Genomic DNA, 21,494 nt, shown 5'->3' with positions numbered 1-21,494 from the left:
TAAACAATAAAGTTCTATCCTATTGTATTTACAATGACCAATTAACCTACTAACTGGTATGCCTTTAGATTGTGGGAAGAAGTCGGAGCACCCAGAGGAAACCCCCACACACACAAGAGAATTGTATAGACTTTCTTACAGAAGACAGTGCAATTAAACTCCGAACTCTGATGCCCTGAGCTGTAAAAGCATGCTGCTAATGTTCCCACCCAACTTACTCATTGCCTGTTACGCCACTGGCATTTGGGGCAACAATGAAGATCCTCCATCTGTGGTGGTGTTCAGGGCTTCCTTCATCATGTCAGTAGCTTCCCCTCAGTTTTCACTACTATTAGGCATGCAAGTCCCAGATGGAGACTCAGGAATACCGTCACACTCAGATGTAGAGGGATTTTTCATTGCTGTTTCTGTAACAATTTTGTTTTACCAATCCGGCTTGTTAGCCCTGAGCGGAACCCCCGAATTGGTGGATCGTCTGTCCGCTACCGTTTGGCATGGACGGCGTGGGTGTTCCGTCCAAGAGCCAAAGCATGAAGCCCTGGCTCCAGCCAGTTCTCCGGGTCATTGAGGCATGCAAGCTTCCAAACCACGACAGGGTTGTGGTCCTCTTGGCAGGTTCCCACCCAAACTTTATTCCGTTTTCCAATTTTCAGCTCATGCTAACAGTTCTGTGATTCGACAAGCTTTCTTTCAGAAAATACAACTACAGTTGTAGTTATATCAATTTGTGAGGATGTGTAGTCCACCAACAAAGTTGATGTAATTTTGCTCCATATATTTGCAAAATACTTTTTTAGCTTAAAATCATCCAGCTAAATTTCCATCAAGAATTTTAATTAATTGATATTGACCACAATATTCTTCAAAATAAATAAAAAATATTCATAATTTCTGGTACTTTCAGATGTTATGTATTCTGTATATTTAAAAATTAAGTATATATTTAAATCATAAATAGTTACATAATAGTTCATACCAAAAGTTTTCTTCAATTATTTTAATGTACAGAATAACCTGTCTTTGTTTTCTTGTAGATCGTTTTGCTCTGCATGTGGATGTGCATGTATCTTCAGGACTTATTTACTGGTGTGACTACAGTACCATACCTCAAAGAAATGCTATCCGAAGAATTAAACCTGATGGATCTTCATTCAAAACCATTGTAGCTTCAGGAATTGGTCAGAAAGGTATCAGGGGAATTGCAGTGGACTGGGTGGCAGGTCAGTTTATAACTTCTATGATTATATAAATGTCCAAAATTTCTTTGTTTATAGTTCTAAAAAATGTCTGCTCAGAATCAGAACTGAGTGATTAGTTTCATATGAACATTGGTAAAGAAAGCAACGACACACATAATGAGATTGAGTTCAAAGATTTGTTGTTCTGTGCTAATTGGAACAAAATATAGGTAAGTCATTGATCATGAACAAAGAAAAATCCTCAAAAAAAATTAATAGTTATTCCTGTACGTGCGTTGTGGCATATCAGGCGACAAGCTTGTGTTTCTTTAGCAGTTTTGTCTGTTTTTCACGAAGTTGAGTTGCTATCTCGATGCTCAGCCCAGCACGGATGGAAAGTGTGGAAGGAGCCGGCCGGGTAACCCTGAACCACCTGCCTCAAAGTCCAGTGCTGATGCCACAACACCACTAACGGGCTACAATTTGTTACTATCTCATGTTTAGTGGCATCCTAATGTTTAATTGCTCATAATAGTCTCATAATTCATATATATTTGTAATCAGCATAAACTAATCTTTCACAGATCAATGAATTCCAGTTAATTGGGACACATCGGGACCAGTACGTTTTGGCCCAATTAAGCAAAAAAAAAGTTCGAAGTTCAAAGTATAATTTATTATCAGAGTGCAAACATGTCACCACATACAACCCTGAGATTCTTTTTCTGCAGGCATACTTAGCAAATCTGGAGGACGATACCTGTAAGCTGTAAACACCAGGAATTGTGCAAATGCAGATGTATATAAATAGCGATAAGTAATGAGAATGAAATAACAATATAATAGAGTCCTTAAATGAGTGTAGTTATCCCCTTTTCAAGAGCCTGATGGTTGAGTGGTAGTAACTGTTTTTGAACCTGGTGGTGTGAGTCCTGAGGCACCTGTACCTTCTACCTGATGGCAGCAGTGAAAAAAGAGCACAGCTTGGGTAGTGAGGATTTTTGATGATGGATGCTGCTTTTCTACGGCAACGTTACATGTAGGTGTGTTCGGTGGTTGAGAGGGTTTAACCCATGATGTTTCGAATAAACAAAGGGATTCTCAGCTATTTTGCTATTTAAGAGTTGTCCCAAGTAAACAGCTGCCTGACTAATGGATGGTCCAATAAACTGGAATCCACTGTAAATATTTTTGTTTGCTTAGGTTGTGGCAGTTCTAGAATTGCACAATATAAATTATGCACTTTCAGCACACTTCAGGTTTTTGATTTATGTTTCGCATTGCAAATTTTATAATAAAATAATTTCTTCTATCACCTTTTGTTTTTAGAAACTGTGATCCAAATAAACTGAATATTTCGAAGATGTTATCAAAGTGAAAGTGACAATATAGCAATATTGAACTGTGGAGATGTGATACCACATCTAGCAGAGAGCCTCATAGTTATGGGCTTCATATTTGGTGTAATATAATTGTTTACTATGAAATAATTTAAGTGCACTATGTTTTTTTTAATATCTAGAGAAAAGCATTTTATTTCTTCCTTATAAGTACTTACTGCAGATGCACAACACCCTCCAGTATAATTTGCAAAATGAGGCAAAAATGTATATTCATATTGTGCACAATTACTAAAATGATGATTATACAAAACAACAGATTTGATGCTTTTAAACTTAGCCAGAGAGTGGTGAATCTGTGGAATTTGGTGCACCAGGCGACTGTGGAGGCCAAGTCATTGGGTATATTTAAGGCAGAGGTTGATAGATTCTTGATTAGTCAGAGCATGAAAGGACACTGGGAGAAGGAAGGAGACTGGGACTGAGAGGGAAACGGATCAGCCGTGATGAAAGGGCGGAGCAGACTCAATGGACCAAATGGCCAAATTCTGCTCCTATGTTTCACGATCTTAAATCACAGCATACAAACTGGACCTGAAACTGATTCAGTACTCTGCGTACACTGTAATTTAAGCCTAATTGTATAGATTATCAAATGATTAATCAAAAAAAATCAAATGATTATTTGTAATATTTGTTTCTTGTTTTCTATGCTACAGGCAATCTGTATTTCACAAATGCCTTCCTATCTGAAACTTACATTGAAATTATTTGCTTGAACAGTACCTTTCGTAGAGTGCTCATCAAAACCCAAGTAGATTGGCCTCGGGACATTGTGGTGAATCCAAAACTCCGATATATCTTCTGGGCTGACTATGGACAGCATCCCAAAATTGAGCGAGCTTTCCTCGATGGCTCCAACAGGACCATCTTGTTGGATGATGGTATTGTTATGCCGCGAGGTCTGACTGTCGACTACATAAACAACTACGTCTACTGGATTGATGACTCTCTTGACCTGATTGCTAGGATCTCACCCGATGGTGACGAGCAGCAAATAATCCGCTACGGTAGCCGCTACCCAACTCCATTTGGAATCACCATCTTTGAAAACAGCATAATTTGGGTGGACCGAAACTTGAAGAAGGTTTTACGTGCAAGCAAAGATCCTGACAATGCAGATCAGCCTTCTGTCATTCGAGATAATTTAAACTTATTAAGGGATGTAGTTATGTTTGATAAAAAGATTCAACCAACATCACCCCAAGAAATTAACAATAATCCCTGTTTGGAGCACAATGGAGGATGTGTCCAATTTTGTTTTGCCTTACCAGGTTTACAAATGCCAAAATGTGGTTGTGCTCATGGTCGACTGGATGCTGATGGCAAACAGTGCACCATCAGTCTGAATAATTACTTGATCTATGCAACAGAAAGCTCTATTCGTAGTCTGTACCTGGATATCACTGAAAACATGTTACCTTTCGCTGTAGTCAGTGTAGGGCACACGACAATAGCACTTGACTATGATAGCAGTGAGAAAAGAATTTATTTCACGCAAAACATTGGTGAAGGACAAAGCCAAATCAGCTATATCAGTCTTGATGAAAATTCTGCCCCTCCTACGCATGTGATGACAGGTATGTAAAATAGTATCTTTATACACAATACCTGACTATAATTGTATAGCTGAAAATTCTCAAACTCTGTTAGTCATGTGGGTTATGGCCAAAGGAAAAAAGGCTTTAGTGCAAAGGTATTTTTAAGTTCTTCAAAAATCAAACTTGTGAAAATAGTGAAAAGAAAACAGCCAATATTTACCAAAAGGTATCTACCAGACAACACAATAATAGCTCCCTACTTATTCTTGTCCAGTGTGGACTCCTTGTAACCCCGATATCCATCCATCCATCCATCCATCCATCCATCCATCCATCCATCCATCCCTCCATCCCTCCCTCCCTCCCTCCCTCCCTCCATCCCTCCCTCCCTCCCTCCATCCCTCCATCCCTCCATCCCTCCATCCATCCATCCATCCATCCATCCATCCATCCATCCATCCATCCATCCATCCATCCATCCATCCATCCATCCATCCATCCATCCATCCATCCATCCATCCATCCATCCATCCATCCATCCCCTTTATTCAGCACCAGGATATACCATCTTTAATTATCAACAAAGTTAAACTAAAACTACACATGAATTAGAATATGAAGCACCCCACAATGTAATTACAATCATATTACAAAATAAACAGAAGTATCCACCTTAAACACAGTATACAGTCATCCAACCATACATGGATGCCCATGAATACAGCCAAATGAAACAGCGTTACTCCGGGGCCAAGGTGCAAAACACAGCACCAACAGTCACGCACAGCACAAAGCATGTTTAAGTTGGTAACCACATGTAAGATATCAGTAAAATACAGCCACACAAAAAAAAGTCCAGACCCTGAGTCCATGAATGAGGCAGAAACCTGCATTCAACCACAATACAGCTTGTCTTCTGCCGAGTAAACTCTGGGGGGCAGCTCAACTCCAGCTTTTCAACTTCATATTTTCTCCTTTAAGTTATCTTTTTTCCAGTGACTGAGTGATGATTTTGATGTTGGTTTTCCAGTTCATGAAGCAGTATAGGCCATTTATCAGCATTCCTGACTGTAAAAATGCACCATTATCCTATAAGGATAGATCTAAAGTAGATTTAGATCCACTAAATCCAGATCAATCATTTCTAAATTTTAATGTAATGTAAATAATTACATGTAATTATTTTTATATAATATTCTAAATGAGCAGACAGCTCAGCAAATCGCTAATTTTATTTATTTATTGAGATACAGTGTGAAATTGGCTCTTCCAGCCCTTCAAGCTGCACCACTCAGAATTCCCCGATTTAATCCTATCCTAATCGTGTGAAATGTACAATTAACCTATCAACCAGTACGTCTGTGGATTGTGGGAGGAAACTGGAGCACCCAGAGGAAACACACGCAGTCACGACAAAAATTTCCAAACTCCTTACAGGCAGCGGTGGAAATTGAACCCTGGACACCTGTACTGTAAAGCATTGTGCTACCGTGCCGCCCTGATTTTGATCGTTTGTTTTTGCTCGTTTGGTAATAAACAATCAAATGTACTTTTTTCAAATTGAAACCCAGTTATTTGGAATCGAGTCAGACAGTGTCAATTCCCTCACTCAGTCCCTCGGCATTTTGGTTTGTGTTTCAGGTAACCGCTACATGAGAATCTCATCGTTACCTCTGATTATAATGCAAAATGCCACCAAAGCTGTCAAACTTTGCTAAAATTTTCCTACATAACTGACTCTAGAGTGTTTCACATTTGAGAGGCTGACTTGGTTCCAGTTTTATGTTGAGAATCTTAGGGCGATTTACTCATTCAGATTTATTACCTGCAAAGGACTTGTAAATATTATTTACTTCAGATTTTTCTACAGAGCTTGTTTAACTATCAGTTTTATTTTAATTAATATTTTAAGATTTCAATAGGTTTGTACTGTTCAAGTGATTTTTGACATTTTGTATGCTTGAAGTATCCAAGAATATTTAATCTTTGAAAGTTCAGGGTCAAGTGATTTAGTCGACTCTGAAATTTCATTTTTGTGGGAAGGCCTCCTTTGTACCCATCACTGGATCACTTCTTTTAAACTCTCTTTGCCCCTACACTACCTGATGACTCCTCAGATTTGGCATGAAAAATGTGCTGGCTTCCCCTGCTCGCTTTTTTAAACCCCTCTCTATGCTATCCAGTTGCTCCTTGGGACTGTAGCATGTAAAATGTGCTGACTGCCTCCACTCACTTCTTTTAATATGTATATAATCTCTCTCTGTCTCTCTGTCTCTCTCTTCCCCTTCCCCCGCCTCCCCAATCTGATGACTCCTCGGGACTGTGGCACACAAAATTTTAGCATAATTTTGAAGAATTCATATCTTGAACTGCAGGTTAATGCTAAAGAAAAATGCTTAATTCCAACTGTTTTAAATTATCAGTGGCCGTATATTTCAAGCAATTGCATGATATATATTAACTTCATTTCTAAGGGTTGAGTTCTCCTGATGGAATTGCCTTTGACTGGATTAACAGAAGGATTTATTACAGTGACTATCTGAACCAGACAATCAACTCCATAAGTATTAATGGCGGTAATCGCACAATCATTGCCAATGTCCCGAGACCACGAGCTATTGTGCTGGATCCTTGCAGAGGGTAAATTCATCCAGATTAGAATTAAAATTTTCATGTTTTATCACAAGCTATTTTGATTGCTTTAATCTTTTGACATACAGCACTGTACAAAAACTATATATATAGCTCGGGTGTCAAAGACTTTTGCACAGTACTGTAGTAATTTTATGTATTGCACTGTACAGCCACAAAAAAAAACAAATTTCATGACATATGTGAATGATGATAAACCTGATTCTGATATGGGTCTCTACTGGGGACTGTGAGTGGGAAGGGGTCAAGGAGAGGGAATTCATGGTTGAGAAAAGGGGAAGGGATAAGAGAGGGAGCAGGAAGCACCAGAGGGACATTCTGTAATGATCAATAAACCAATTGTTTGGAATCAAGTGACCATGCCTGGTGTCTCAGGGCTGGGTGCGTCTGCACTCGTGCCAGCCCTCACCCCTAGTGCTCCTTCTCTGCCACCTGTCCCACACCCCTCCCGCAGGGCTCCACCCTCATTAGCCCCAACATTGTTTGCTCCTGTCAGATTTACAAACTCAGTCTCCACTCCACTTTGACAAATACAATTACTGTGCAAGCACCCTAGCTATATATATGTGCTTAAGATGGTATTGTATTTACTGAGGAAGAATATTAAAAGCGATCTCAAATAAATACTAAATATATAATGGGTGTACATAAATAAAGGGACTAATGGATATGTGAGACCACCCCATTGATTATGTGATGTAATTGGAGCAGGTTTCACTTCACATTGGCGATTCAACCAACTGATGCATGTAATGTGGCTGGGCCCAAGCCCAAGGAAACTTCTCCCTTTGTATTAAGGAGTAGTGTATCCAATGTACAGTATATTTACAATAGCCTTGATTGAAATATTCTCTTTGCAGGTATATGTTTTGGACCGATTGGGGAAGCCATCCTAAAATAGAACGTGCAACACTTGGAGGAAACTTTCGGTTGGCAGTTATAAATAGCGGCCTAGTATGGCCAAATGGACTGACAATGGACTACGAAGATCAGAAGCTCTACTGGGCTGATGCTTCTCTGTATGTTTATGTTTATGTCTTTCCAGTCTACTGTTTAAGGATTTGTATAAATGTAGAATTTTGTTTAGTATTACTTTTGGTTTTTACATCCTTATTTACAATTATTCATACTGAATTTTAATTCTTTTTAATGCACGTTTAAACAGCATTGAATTATTACAAACCAGCACACAAAGTGCTGAAGGAACTCAGCAGCATCTATGGAAGTGAATAAACAGTCGAAGTTTTAGGCTCAGACCCTTCATCGGGACTGGAAAGGAAGGGGGTATATGCCAGAATAGAAAGGTGGGGGAAGGGGAAAGAAGATCCAGGTGAGCACATGGTCGAAGAGTCAGAGGGCAGCAGAGATCACAGAGGGAGCAGTGAGAGAGGGTTTCACTGAACTCCCATCGAAGAGAAGATTTAAACTTACTCAGTGTAGGCAAAACTCAAAGAGACTTCACAGTGGAGCAGCAAATTATAAACACGAGATTCTGCTGAAGCTGGAAATGCAGAGTAACACACAAAAAATGCTGGAGGAACTTAACAGGTCAGGCAGCGTTTATGAAAATGAATGAACAGTCAATATTTCAGGCCAACACCCTTCTTCAGACACTTTCTCACTGCTTTACCTCTGTGATCTCTGCTGCCCTTTGACTCTTCAACTACATACTCACCTGAGACCCTTCTTCAGGGCTGAAGAGGAAGGGGGAAGATGCCAGAATAAAAAGGCGGGGGAAGGGGAAGGAGGATGGCTGGAATTTGATAGGTGAAGCCAGGTGGGTGGGAAAGGTCAAAGGCTGGAGCAGAAGGAATATGATAGGAGAGGAGAGTGGACCATAGGAGAAAGGAAAGGAGGAGGGATACCTGTGTGAGGTGAAAGGCCGGTGAGAAGAAGTAAAAGGCCAGAGTAGGGAATAGAAGAAGGGAGGGGAGTGACAAAAAATTTACTCGGAAGGTAAAATCGATATTCATGCCATCAGTTTGGAGGCTACACAGAAGGAATACAAGGTGTTGCTCCTCTACCCTGAGGTTGGCCTCCTCTTGGCACAAGAAGCGACCATGGACTGATACATCGGAACTATTACATCGAGTTTTACATCTAGTCTTAATTTTGACTAAGTTTCAGTATTAGAAATTTTTGGGAATCTGCTCCAATGGACTGTTTTCACTACAAACCACAGAAAAGTACTGTTCAGAACATCAGTGTCAAAAATTCCAGTTCATCTTCATGCTCTCTCATTACGATCAACTTAGATCGGTCAAGGATGCCACACATGACTGACAGTTCCTTCATCTGTTTGTATATACCCTGTGTCGTATGATGTGAGCAATCATGGTCTTTCCATGACCATGATTTTTTATGACAAATTTTTCTACAGAAGTGGTTTGCCATTACCTTCTGAGCCGTGCCTTTACAAGACAGGTGACCCCAGCCATTATCAATACTCTTCAGAGACACTCTGCCAGGTGTCAGTGGGGACATAACCAGGACTTGTGATCTGCATCTGCAGCTCATTCGACCATCCACCTCCTGCTCCTGTGGCTTCATATGACCCTGATCGGGGGCTAAGCAAGTGCTACACCTTGCCCAAGGGTGACCTGCAGGCTAGTGGAGGGAAGGTGCACCTTTCACCTCCTTGGGTAGAGACAGATCTCCACCCAGATTGATAGTAACTTGAGGGAAATAACAGAAAAGAGTTATTTCAAATACGTTACCTGTGCTCTAAAAACTCTAAGAATGTGCTAGTCTGTTGCTCCTGGTAAAAATTGGTAATTTTGTTTATTATTGTGACATGTACAGTGACAAATGGATCATTTCATCACAGCAGTGCACAGAGCTAGTGCAAGGGAAAACAATAACAGAATGCAGAATAACTTGTTACAGATTACAGAGGAAGTGCTGCGCAGATAGACAATAAGGTGTAATGATTGCTACAAGGCATATTGTGAGGACAAAAGTCTATCTTACTGTACTAGGTGACCATTCATTAATCTTACAAAAGTGGGATCAAGTTGTCCTTGAGCCAAGCCTGCTGGTGATTTCCATAAGACCATAAGATATAGAAGCAGAATGAGGCCATTTGTCCCATTGAGTCTGCTCCATCATTCCATCGTAGCTGATCCATTTCCTTCTGAGCCTCAATCTCCTGCCTTCTTCCCGTAACCCTTCACGTTCTGACCGATCAAGTGTTTAACAACCTTTGCCTTAAACATGTGTAAAGGATTGACCTCCACAGCCGCCTGTGGCAGTGACTTACACAGATTCACCACTCTCTGGCTGTAGAAACTCCTCTGCATCTCAGACCCCTCAGGCTTTTGGATCTTCTGTCTGAAGGGAAGAGGGGAAGAAAGGGTGGGGTCTTTGATTATACTGGCTGCTTTATTGAGGCAATGAGAAGTGTAGAAAGAATCTATGGAGGGGAGGCAGGTTTCTGTGATCTGCTGAGCTGTGTCCACAACTCCTGGTAGTTTCCTGTGGTCTCAGGCAGAACAACTGCCATTTCCTGATGCACCCAGATGGAATACTTTCAATGGTGTATTGATTAGAAATCAATAAGCGTGAAAGGGGGCATGCCAGATTTCATTAGCCCATTGAGACAGAAGACGTGCTGCTACACTTTCTTAGCCATGGCTTCTGCAAGGTTAGGCCATGACATGATATCAGTGAAGTTTGTTTTCGACCCTCTCGAACTCAGTGCTGTTGATGTAAACAGAACCACGTGCACTGCCCCCCTTTCTGAAGTTAATGACCAGCTCTTTCATCGTGCTTTCTGGTAAGGTAATTGCAGTGACTTCTACGAGGTCAATCAAAGGTATTATTGTCTATTTTGAACATTTTTTTTATGATCACAGGACCCTGCTTGAGTAGGGTTATAAAGATCATAAAAATCTTATGATCATAAAGAACATGAAGAATTTAAAGTACTGTAGGTCTGCCCCATTAGTGAGTTGCCCATTGGCATAGAAACTTAAGGAACTGGACGTGCAGGTCGTGCTGCTGCCTGCATCAGAGAGTCGTCAGATGAGACAATGCGTGAAATGGATGTGTAGTCTGGCAGAGAGTGATCATCTTAGTCACTTTTCTTCCGATCGCAAGACCCTATTGGACTTGTTATTGTGGAATTTGCAAGCCTGATTCATTGATTTATTTGCGGACGGCGGGGGAGTTGCGTGACACCAGTTGTGTTGGGGACTAGGCCTCAAGCCATGGTGCTGCTTGTTTTCAGCTGCCCAGGAGAGAGATGTTGAAGTCAGTGCACTCCACCAGAGCCAGTGTGACGTGGTGTCCAAGCTGGAGCCAGTGCTGCCCCTAGTGTTTGCTGGGTTAAAGACAAGCTGTATTGTGCCCGACTGCAGATTCCTGCAAATTTCATAGACTCAGGGTCTTAGACTATATTTATTTGTGTGACTGTATTTTACTGATATCATATATGTGCTTGTTATCTTGTATGTGCCTTATGCTGTGTGTGATCGTTGGTACTGTGTTTTATACCTTGGCCCTGGAGTAATGCTGTTTCATTTCGCTGTATTCATGTGTGGTTGAAAGACAATTAAATTTCAATTGAACCGAACTGAATTTGACATTCATGGAAAGATTGTTGCTGTAACACCATTTCCTTAAGCTCTCTGTTTCCTTCCTGTACTCTGTCTAATGTTATTTGAGATTCGGCCCATTATGGTGGAGTTATCTGCAAAAATGTAGATAGGGGTAGAGAAACTGCAACACAATTGTGAGTGCATAGGGAGTAAAGTGGGGGGAGAGATAAGGATGATGCAAAATAAATTTTATTTTTAACGTCCAACTACTGGGGTGCATGGTAGTGTAGTGGTTAGCACAAAGCTTTACAGTACAGGTGACCCAGATTCAATTCTTGCTGCCTGTAAGGAGTTTGTACATTCTCCCCATGACTGTGGGTTTCCTCCCACAGTTCAAAGCTCCATTGTCCCGTGATTAGGCTAGGATTAAATCAGAGGATTACTGGGCAGCACGACTCGAAGGGCCAGAACGGCTTATTCTGTGCTGTATTGCAATAAATAAAACTAAATAAATTTTATGTGACCACCATCGTACAACCTTGGAAGTGAATCCCAGTGTTATGGCTGTTGATATGATGTCTTTATTCCTGGATAACAATCTGTAGTACTGCTTTTGAAAGCCTTGAAGAATACTACTGCTGGATTCTCTCATCAGATTCCCTCATTACTCACTGAGAAGATCCCTCCATAACTTACATTCCTATTGGTGAATCTTACCTTGCAACAACTGCTAGTCTACCCCTCTCTCCTTCAGCTGAGTTGCTGGTTGCATAGTATCATTGAATGGTTACAAAACAGGAGGGAATCCAGCCTATATTGTCCATGGAGGCCCTCTATTGGAGCAACTCATTTGTTCTCTTCTCACTTGTCCCCTCTCCATATCGTGGCATATTTTTCTCCTGGCTTTCTAAAAAGAAACATCTCTCAGATTCTCTAAAGCAACATACACAAAATGGCTGGAGGAACTCAGTAGGTCAGGTGGCATCTATGGAAATGAATAAAAAGGAAATGTTTTGGGTTGAAACCCTTCATAAGGATTGAAAAATAAGCTGGAAGAAGCCAGAAAAAGAAGGTGGGTGGAAGGAAAGGAGTACGGGGGGTTGGGGCGGGGGGAGAGGGAAAGGGAGAGAGAGAATTTATTTCAGGGGGAGAACACGCAGACTGACTGAGAATATCCAGTTTTGGAAGATATGAGCTCCAAAATTGTGTGCACTTTTAGGCTGGTCTAACTTTAATGGGACCTTTTTATTTTATTTTCTTTCTTTCTCTTAATAACTGTTTGATAAAAGCAGAAATTAGTAAATATACAACTTATGCAGTGTGCAGTTTGCAGGCGATAATTCTGTATGGGCGGTATTTACACAGAATTTGCTCCAATTGAGGTTTCTTTAATCAGAACACCACAACGTTCCTGTTTCGTTCAACCCCAAATCATCCCGACCCTAGACATATATTATGTAAGAGAGCTGGCCTTCTCACAACTGAGTCACCTGGCTGTTAGCAGAGCCAGCTAACGAGCCAACTGAGGGGGCTGCATATGTCAGGTCTCACCAATGTAGAGGAGGCCACATTGGGAGCACCTGGTACATTAGACAACCTCAACAGATTTCAGGTCAAGTGTTGTCTCACCTAGAAGGAAGGTGGCCAACCATTTTAATTCCAAACCCTATTCCCATTCTGACATGTCAGTACTTGCTCTGGATTTCCAGCATCTGCAGAATCTCATGTCCAAGATGCTCTACTCTGTCCTTGTTGTTATGGTCCTTGATCCCAGAAACCATTCTTGTGAATCTCCTGTGGACCCTCCCAGTGCCTCCTCATCCTTCCTGTAATTAGATAACCAGAAATGAACATGATATTTCAGCTGAGATTGGACGAGTGAATTATAAATGTTCAGCATTTTCCATTATACATTTTATGCTTCTATTGATAAAGCACAGAATTGTGAATGCCTGTTTACTGCTTTGCAAACCAGCCCTGCCACTTGCATTGACTTGTGTGCCCAAGCCACAAGATCCCTCTATTTCTGTAACTCTTCTACGAGAAGATCTCATGTGATTCGAGAGGACCAGAGGACGAGAAGACATGAGGGTGCAGCCTCAGAATAGAGAGGCGTCAAGTTATGATGGAGATGAGGAAGAATTTCTTCAGTCAGCAAGTGTTGAATCTGTGGAATGTATTGCCAAAGGGTGCCGTGGAGGCCAAGTCATTGGGTATATTAAAGGCAGAGGCTGATAGGTTCTTGATTAGTCAGGGCATGAAAGGATATGGGGAGAAGGCAGGAGATTGGGAATGAGACGGAAATGGCGGAGCAGCCTCTGGATAGTTCTGCTCCTATGTCTTTTGGTATATTGCCTTTCCATCATCCTACCTCATTTCTCTGTATGGAACCTCATTGGTAGGTGAGCAGTTGCATGGCATTGTTCAAATTTCAAAGTAAATTCATTATCAAAGTACATTTTTCTCAACATATACAATCCTGAGATTCATTTTCTTGCAGGCATGCTCAATGAATCCATAATAATTACCACAAAAGACTGTACCAGCTTAGGCATTCCACCAGTGTGCAAAAGACAACAAACTGCAAATAATCACTAAGAAATAATACTAATAACTATTGTGGTTTTCCACCATGTCCAACAATGACAGGAAATCTGGGCGGAGAGTTTTTATAGTAATTGCACTGGGGCAGTTCCACTCTCTCCACCTTGGAAGTCCGTGTCCAGTGGTACAATTAATCATCACAGACTGGGGTTGCCGTAGATGACCATTGACATCTTCTATGCCTTGTCATGCCCTTTCCAGCATGGAGCATTGCAGTGCCACCTTCATGGCTGCTGGATCTCATTGTAGATCTCATCCACCCAATCCGCCGGAGCTAACTTTGTATGATCGGACAGGCATGTCCCACAATTATAAATAAATAAATAAGCAATAAATATCAAGATCTTGAAGAAACCTTGAAAGTGAGTCCATAGGTTGTGGGAACATTTCAATGATGGGGCAAGTGAAATTATCCCCTTTGGCTCAAGAACCTGATGGTAGACGGGTAATAGACGGCTTATTCAGAAAGTTAAAAGGCATGGGATCCAGGGAAGTTTGGCCAGGTGGATTCAGAATTGGCTTTCCTGCAGAAGGCAGAGGGTGGTGGTGGAGGGAGTACATTCAGATTGGAGGATTGTGACTAGTGGTGTCCCACAAGGATCTGTTCCGGGACCTCTACTTTTCGTGATTTTTATTAACGACCTGGATGTCGGGGTAGAAGGGTGGGTTGGCAAGTTTGCAGACGACACAAAGGTTGGTGGTGTTGTAGATAGTGTAGAGGATTGTTAAAGATTGCAGAGAGAAGTGGGCTGAGAAGTGGCAGATGGAGTTCAACCCGGAGAAGCGTGAGGTGGTACACTTTGGAAGGACAAACTCCAAGGCAGAGTACAAAGTAAATGGCAGGATGCTTGGTAGTGTGGAGGAGCAGAGGGATCTCGGGGTACATGTCCACAGATCCCTGAAAGTTGCCTCACAGGTGGATAGGGTAGTTAAGAAAGCTTATGGGGTGTTAGCTTTCATAAGTCAAGGGATAGAGTTTAAGAGTCGCGACGTAATGATGCAGCTCTATAAAACTCTGGTTAGGCCACACTTGGAGTACTGTGTCCAGTTCTGGTCACCTCACTATAGGAAGGATGTGGAAGCATTGGAAAGGGTACAGAGGAGATTTACCAGGATGCTGCCTGGTTTAGAAAGTATGCAATATGATCAGAGATTAAGGGAGCTAGGGCTTTAGTCTTCGGAGAGAAGGAGGGTGAGAGGAGACATGATAGAGGTGTACAAGATAATAAGAGGAATAGATAGAGTGGATAGCCAGCGCCTCTTCCCCAGGGCACCACTGCTCAATACAAGAGGACATGGCTTTAAGGTAAGGGGTGGGAAGTTCAAGGGGGATATCAGAGGAAGGTTTTTTACTCAGAGAGTGGTTGGTGCGTGGAATGCACTGCCTGAGTCAGTGGTGGAGGCAGATACACTAGTGAAATTTAAGAGACTACTAGACAGGTATATGGAGGAATTTAAGGTGGGGGCTTATATGGGAGGCAGGGTTTGAGGGTTGGCACAACATTGTGGGCCGAAGGGCCGGTACTGTGCTGAACTATTCTATGTTCTATGTTCTATAACTGTTCCTGAACCTGGTGGTGAGAGTCCTGAGGCTCCTGTACATTCTTCCCGATGGCAGCAGTGAGAAGCGAGCATGTCCTGGGTGGTGAGGGCCCCTGATAATGGGTGCTGCTTTCCTGTGGCCACACTTTGTGTAGATCTGCTCAATAGTGGGGAGGGCTTTACCATGATGGACTGGGCCAAATCCTACTTTCTGTAAGATTTTCTGTTCAAGGGCATTGGTGTTTTCACACCAGGCTGTGATGCAGCCAGTCAATATACTGTCCACTACACATCTACAGGAAAGTTAAAAATATCCATGTCCTGAAATGGGTTCATGAACAGATTTTACATTTGCTCTTTTTCAAAGGTTCAAGGGTTCATTTATTATCAAAGTATGTATGCAGTATACAACTCTGAGATTCTACTTTCCACACCTGAGTGAAACTTGGGGTTGCAGCAGTGTTAAAATGAACTCATGAATCTTGGCTACCTCCTCCTTCCTGACGGCAGCACTGAGAAGAGAGCATGGTGTGCATGTTGGGGAGTCCCGGGCAATGAATGCTGCTTTCCTGCGACAGCTCTCCTTGGAAATGTGTTCGATGATGGGGAGGGCTGTACTTGTGCTGGACTGGGCCGTATCCATAGAAACCATAGAAACTACAGCGCAGAAACAGACCTTTTGGCCCTTCTTGGCTGTGCCGAACCATTTTCTGCCTAGTCCCACTGACCTGCACACGGACCATATCCCTCCATACACCTCCCATCCATGTATCTGTCCAATTTATTCTTAAATGTTAAAAAAGAACCCGCATTTACCACCTCATCTGGCAGCTCATTCCATACTCCCATCACTCTCTGTGTGAAGAAGCCCCCACTAATGTTCCCTTTAAACTTTTCATCCCTCACCCTTAACCCATGTCCTCTGGTTTTTTTCTCCCCTTGCCTCCGTGGAAAAAGCCTGCTTGCATTCACTCTATCTATACCCATCATAATTTTATATACCTCTATCAAATCTCCCCTCATTCTTCTACTCTCCAGGGAGAGTAGTCCTAACCTATTCAACCTTTCTCTGTAACTGAGTTTCTCAAGTCCTGGCAACATCCTTGTAAACCTTCTCTGCACTCTTTCAACCTTATTTATATCCTTCCTGTAATTTGGTGACCAAAACTGAACACAATACTCCAGATTCGGCCTCACCAATACCTTATACAACCTCATCATAACATTCCAGCTCTTATACTCAATACTTTGATTAATAAAGGCCAATGTACCAAAAGCTCTCTTTACGACCCTATCTACCTGTGACGCCACTTTTAGGGAATTTTGTATCTGTATTCCCAGATCCCTCTGTTCCACTGCACTCCTCAGTGCCTTACCATTAACCCTGTATTTTCTACCTTGGTTTGTCCTTCCAACGTGCAATACCTCACACTTGTCTGTATTAAACTCCATCTGCCATTTTTCAGCCCATTTTTCCAGCTGGTCCAAGTCCCTCTGCAGGCTCTGAAAACCTTCCTCACTGTCTACTACACCTCCAATCTTTGTATCATCAGCAAATTTGCTGATCCAATTTACCACATTATCATCTAGCTCATTGATATAGATGACAAGTAACAATGGAGCCAGCACTGATCCCTGTGGCACACCACTAGTCACAGGCCTCCACTCAGAGAAGCAATTCTGTACTACCACTCTTTGGCTTCTTCCATCGAGCCAATGTCTAATCCAATTTACCACCTCTCCATGTATACCTAGCGACTGAATTTTCCTAACTAACCTCCCACGCGGGACCTTGTCAAAGGCCTTACTGAAATCCAAGTAGACAATATCCACTGCCTTCCATTCATCCACTTTCCTGGTAACCTCCTCGAAAAACTCCAACAGATTGGTCAAACGACCTACCACGCACAAAGCCATGTTGACTCTCCTTAATAAGTCCCTGTCTATCCAAATGCTTGTAGATTCTGTCTCTTAGTACTCCCTCCAATAACTTACCCACTACCAACGTTAAACTCACCGGCCTATAATTTCCCGGATTACTTTTCGATCCTTTTTTAAACAACAGAACAACATGAGCCACTCTCCAATCCTCCGGCACCTCACCCGTAGACAGCGACATTTTAAATATTTCTGCCAGGCCCCCCACAATTTCAACACTAGTCTCCTTCAAGGTCCGAGGGAACACTCTGTCAGGTCCCGGGGATTTATCCACTTTAATTTTCCTCAAGACAGCAAGCACCTCCTCCTTTTCAATCTGTACAGTTTCCATGATCTCACTGCTTGATTCCCTCAATTCCATAGACTTCGTGCCAGTTTCCTTAGTAAATACAGACGCAAAAAACCTATTTAAGATCTCCCCCATTTCCTTTGGTTCTGCACATAACCGACCACTCTGATCTTCAAGAGGACCAATTTTATCCCTTACAATCCTTTTGCTCTTAGTATACCTGTAAAAGCTCTTTGGATTATCCTTCACTTTGACTGCCAAGGCAACCTCATGTCTTCTTTTAGCCCTCCTGATTACTTTCCTAAGTATTTTCTTACATTTCTTATACTCCTCAAGCACCTGATTTACTCCGTTTCTTATACATTTCATACAACTCCCTCTTCTTCTTTATCAGAGTTGCAATATCCCTTGAGAACCAAGGTTCCTTATTCCTATTCAATTTGCCTTTAATCCTGACAGGAACATACAAACTCTGCACTCTCAATATTTCCCCTTTGAAGGCTTCCCACCTACCAATCACATCTTTGCCAGAGAACAACCTGTCCGAATCCACGCTTTTTAGATCCTTTCTCATTTCTTCAAATTTGGCCTTCTTCCAGTTCAGTTTAGATCCATTACTTCTTGTAATTTTTTTTCCATTCAAGGGCACTGGTGTTCCCATACCAGACTGTGATGCAACCAAATCAGGGTACTTTCCACCGTGCTTTTATAGAAGTTTGTCAGAGTTTTCGATGACATACCAAATCTGCCCAAACTTCTAAGGAAGTAGAAGCACAGCTGGGCCTTCTTGGTGATGGCATTTATGTCCTGCAGCTGCTGTGGATGGAATGGAACAATAGAGGGTCTTTAACGTTGTTGACAATTCCTTCCCCCATGGATGCTGCTTGACCCACTGAATTCCACCAGTGCTTTATTACAGCAGATTGTTGAGTGCCCGCAGAGGGACGTATATCTCAGTAGTGTTATCATTGGTTAACATATGGCAGAAGGAGGAACAATTAAGAATCTCCTTGTAACAGTGTGTGTAGAAGAAAATAAGGTAATTTCAAAATAAAATTATGTATTACAAATATGTCACCATATATAACCCTGAGGTTCATTTTCTTGTGGGCATACTCAATAAATCCATAGAATAGTAACTAACACAGAATCAGTGAAAGACCACCTAACTAGGGCATTCAACTAGAAGACAACAAATTGTGCAAATACAATAAGAAGTAGTAATAATAATAATAATAAATAAGCAACAAAAATATTGGGAATATGAGATGAAGTTCCTTGAAAGTGAGCCCATTGGTTTCAATGATTTCAATGATGGGGCAAATGAATTTGAGAGAAGTTATCCCCTTTGGTTCAAGAGCCTGATGGTTGAGGGGTAATAACTGTTCCTGAATCTGGCAGTGTGAGTCCTGAGGCTCCTGTACCTTCTCTCTGATGATAGCAATGAGAAAAGAGCATGTCCTAGGTGGTGTGGATCCCTGATGATGAATGTTGCTTTCCTGCGACAGTGTTTCATGCAAAAGTACTCAATGGCTTGAAAGGTTTTACTGTGATGGACTGGGTCGTGTACACTACTTTTTGTAGGATTTTCTGTTTGAGGGCATTGGTGTTTCCATACTGGGCCATGATGCAGCCCACATCGAAAGAAGTTTGTCAAAGTTTGAAAAAGCCACTGCCTCAGACATGTTAGCTGTAATTGGCTAGATTATTTTGCAATATTACTTTGCATTGCATCAAATACAGTCAGAGATAAATCACATCTTTAATGTTTTCTGTGAATTACCTGATTTTATTTCAGAAGAAAGATTGAACGCAGTAGTCTTACAGGAACAGACCGCGAGGTGATTGTTAGCACTGCAATTTACCCATTTGCAGTGACTATCTTTGAAGAATATCTCTACTGGACAGACTGGAACACAAGAAGCATCTACCGGGTCAATAAGTACGATGGATCAGATCAAACTGTGATGATTCAGAACCTTCCAGATCGTCCAATGGATGTCCATGTCATGTCAGATACGAAGCAGCAGCAATGCAGTAACCCATGTGATCAGTTTAATGGAGGGTGCAGTCACATCTGTACTCCAGGTACCGGCGGTCTATGTCTAATATATTGGAAGAGATTGTTAAGTAATACATGATCAATCAATGTTATTTTTATGAGTCTTCACTTAATAAAAGATCCATTCAAATAAAATCACAGAAATTAGGAGGCGGCTTTAGCCCCACACACAAAATGCTGGAGGAGCTCAGCAGGTCAGGCACTATCTATGGAGAAGAGTAAACAGGCCGAGACCTTTCTTCATTCTTCAGATTTTGTGTCATGTTGGCTTTCCATCAGTCAGGTCATCCATAACCTGGGGAGCCCTGTAAGAAGGATTAATTTAAAGATCTATTGGCCCAAAATGTGACTGTTTACCCTTTTCCCTAGATACTGCCTGGCCTGCTGAGTTCCTCCAGCATTTTGTCTGTGTTAGTCTGGATTTCCAGCACCTGCAGATTTTCTCATGTTTATATTTAGCCCCATAAGCTCGTTCCATTACATAAAGAATTCATGATAGTCTGTGACTTGATTCCACTTACAGGACTCCCGAGGTTGTGGATGACCTGACCAATGGAACGCCAACTTGACTCAAATTCTCCCATATGTATATTTATTGATTGAGATACAACATGGAATAGGCCTTCGAACTACCTCACCCAGCAATGCCCCAACTTTAATCCTAGCCTAATCATAGGTCAATTTTACAAAGACCAATTAACCTACCAATCGGCACATGTTTGGACTGTGGGAGGAAACAATAGCACCCAGAGGAAACCTACGCAGTCACGGGGAGAACATACAAACTCCTTTCAGGACATGGTGGGAATTGAACCGAGGTTGCTGGTACTGTAAAGTGTTGTGTGAATCACTATGCTACTGTACCACTAAGTGTAAAGCGTTTTCAATATAGTAATTACAATTTACAATAATAAAATGTTTGTGGTATGTATTAATGACTGGATACAATATATGTGCTGTTACTTTAAAAATAGTAGTGCTAGAGCAGGAGGTCATTGAAATGAAAGACGACACAGTGGTAAGATGTGGGTTACTATAGAAAACAGATATTTCTGACTTGGGAAGAAATTGGCTCAACAGGCCGGGCAGCAGCTATGGAAAAGAGTACAGTCGATGTTTCAGGCCAATTCCCTTCAGCAGGACTGGAGAGAAAGAAGAGAGTGTGCATTCACTCTGTCAATGCCACTCCTGATGTTATGTACCTCAGTCTCTTATGCTCCTTGGAATAAAGTCCAAGATCTCCCCACAACTCAGGTCCTGGCAAGGTTTTCATCTTGTGTATTCAATGCCCTAATGAGCAAGGACCAGCGTTCTTTCTCTTGAATTTGCTCTGGATTTCACTGCAAAAGGTAAATTTTTATTTGCCCATGAAATAGCTATACATAAATTTAAACAGCACGACTGGTTGACAACTAAAGCAAAGATAAGCTTATTGAATTCTGAAAGGACAGTTTATTTGAATGTGAATACAAGTATTGTGCTAACAATTACTAACTTGTGTATTGTAATTGTATTTCAGGACCCTATGGTGCAGAATGCCAGTGCCCTGCCCATGGCAATTGGCACTTGGTTAATGACAATAAAGATTGTGTTCCCTCTGATACTGCAACATGTGGAACTGGCTATTTTACTTGCTTAAATGGTCGTTGTATTTTGGAAGGGTGGAAGTGTGACACTGACAATGATTGTGGAGATCAGAGTGATGAAACAGAAAGAGTCTGTGGTCAGTTCCAGTTTACTGTCTACAAGA

At 41.7% G+C, this 21,494-nt stretch overlaps 1 protein-coding gene across 1 annotated transcript in view; it reads left to right on the top strand.

Moving 5' to 3' along the window:
- Window positions 1-21,494, top strand: part of lrp2a (low density lipoprotein receptor-related protein 2a) — a 405,821-nt gene that overhangs the window by 203,282 nt on the left and 181,045 nt on the right. The window contains exons 36-41 of the mRNA XM_072259785.1: window positions 1,035-1,220; window positions 3,238-4,158; window positions 6,594-6,759; window positions 7,632-7,790; window positions 19,481-19,770; window positions 21,264-21,467. Of these exons, the coding sequence (XP_072115886.1) occupies window positions 1,035-1,220; window positions 3,238-4,158; window positions 6,594-6,759; window positions 7,632-7,790; window positions 19,481-19,770; window positions 21,264-21,467 (1,926 nt within the window). The remainder of the gene's footprint in view (window positions 1-1,034; window positions 1,221-3,237; window positions 4,159-6,593; window positions 6,760-7,631; window positions 7,791-19,480; window positions 19,771-21,263; window positions 21,468-21,494) is intronic.

This window comes from Mobula birostris, chromosome 6 (genome assembly GCF_030028105.1).
Source record: "Mobula birostris isolate sMobBir1 chromosome 6, sMobBir1.hap1, whole genome shotgun sequence".
Classification (NCBI taxonomy): domain Eukaryota; kingdom Metazoa; phylum Chordata; class Chondrichthyes; order Myliobatiformes; family Myliobatidae; genus Mobula; species Mobula birostris.
Note: the sequence above shows the minus strand (reverse complement) of the source record. Positions and strands in the feature narration are given on the sequence as shown.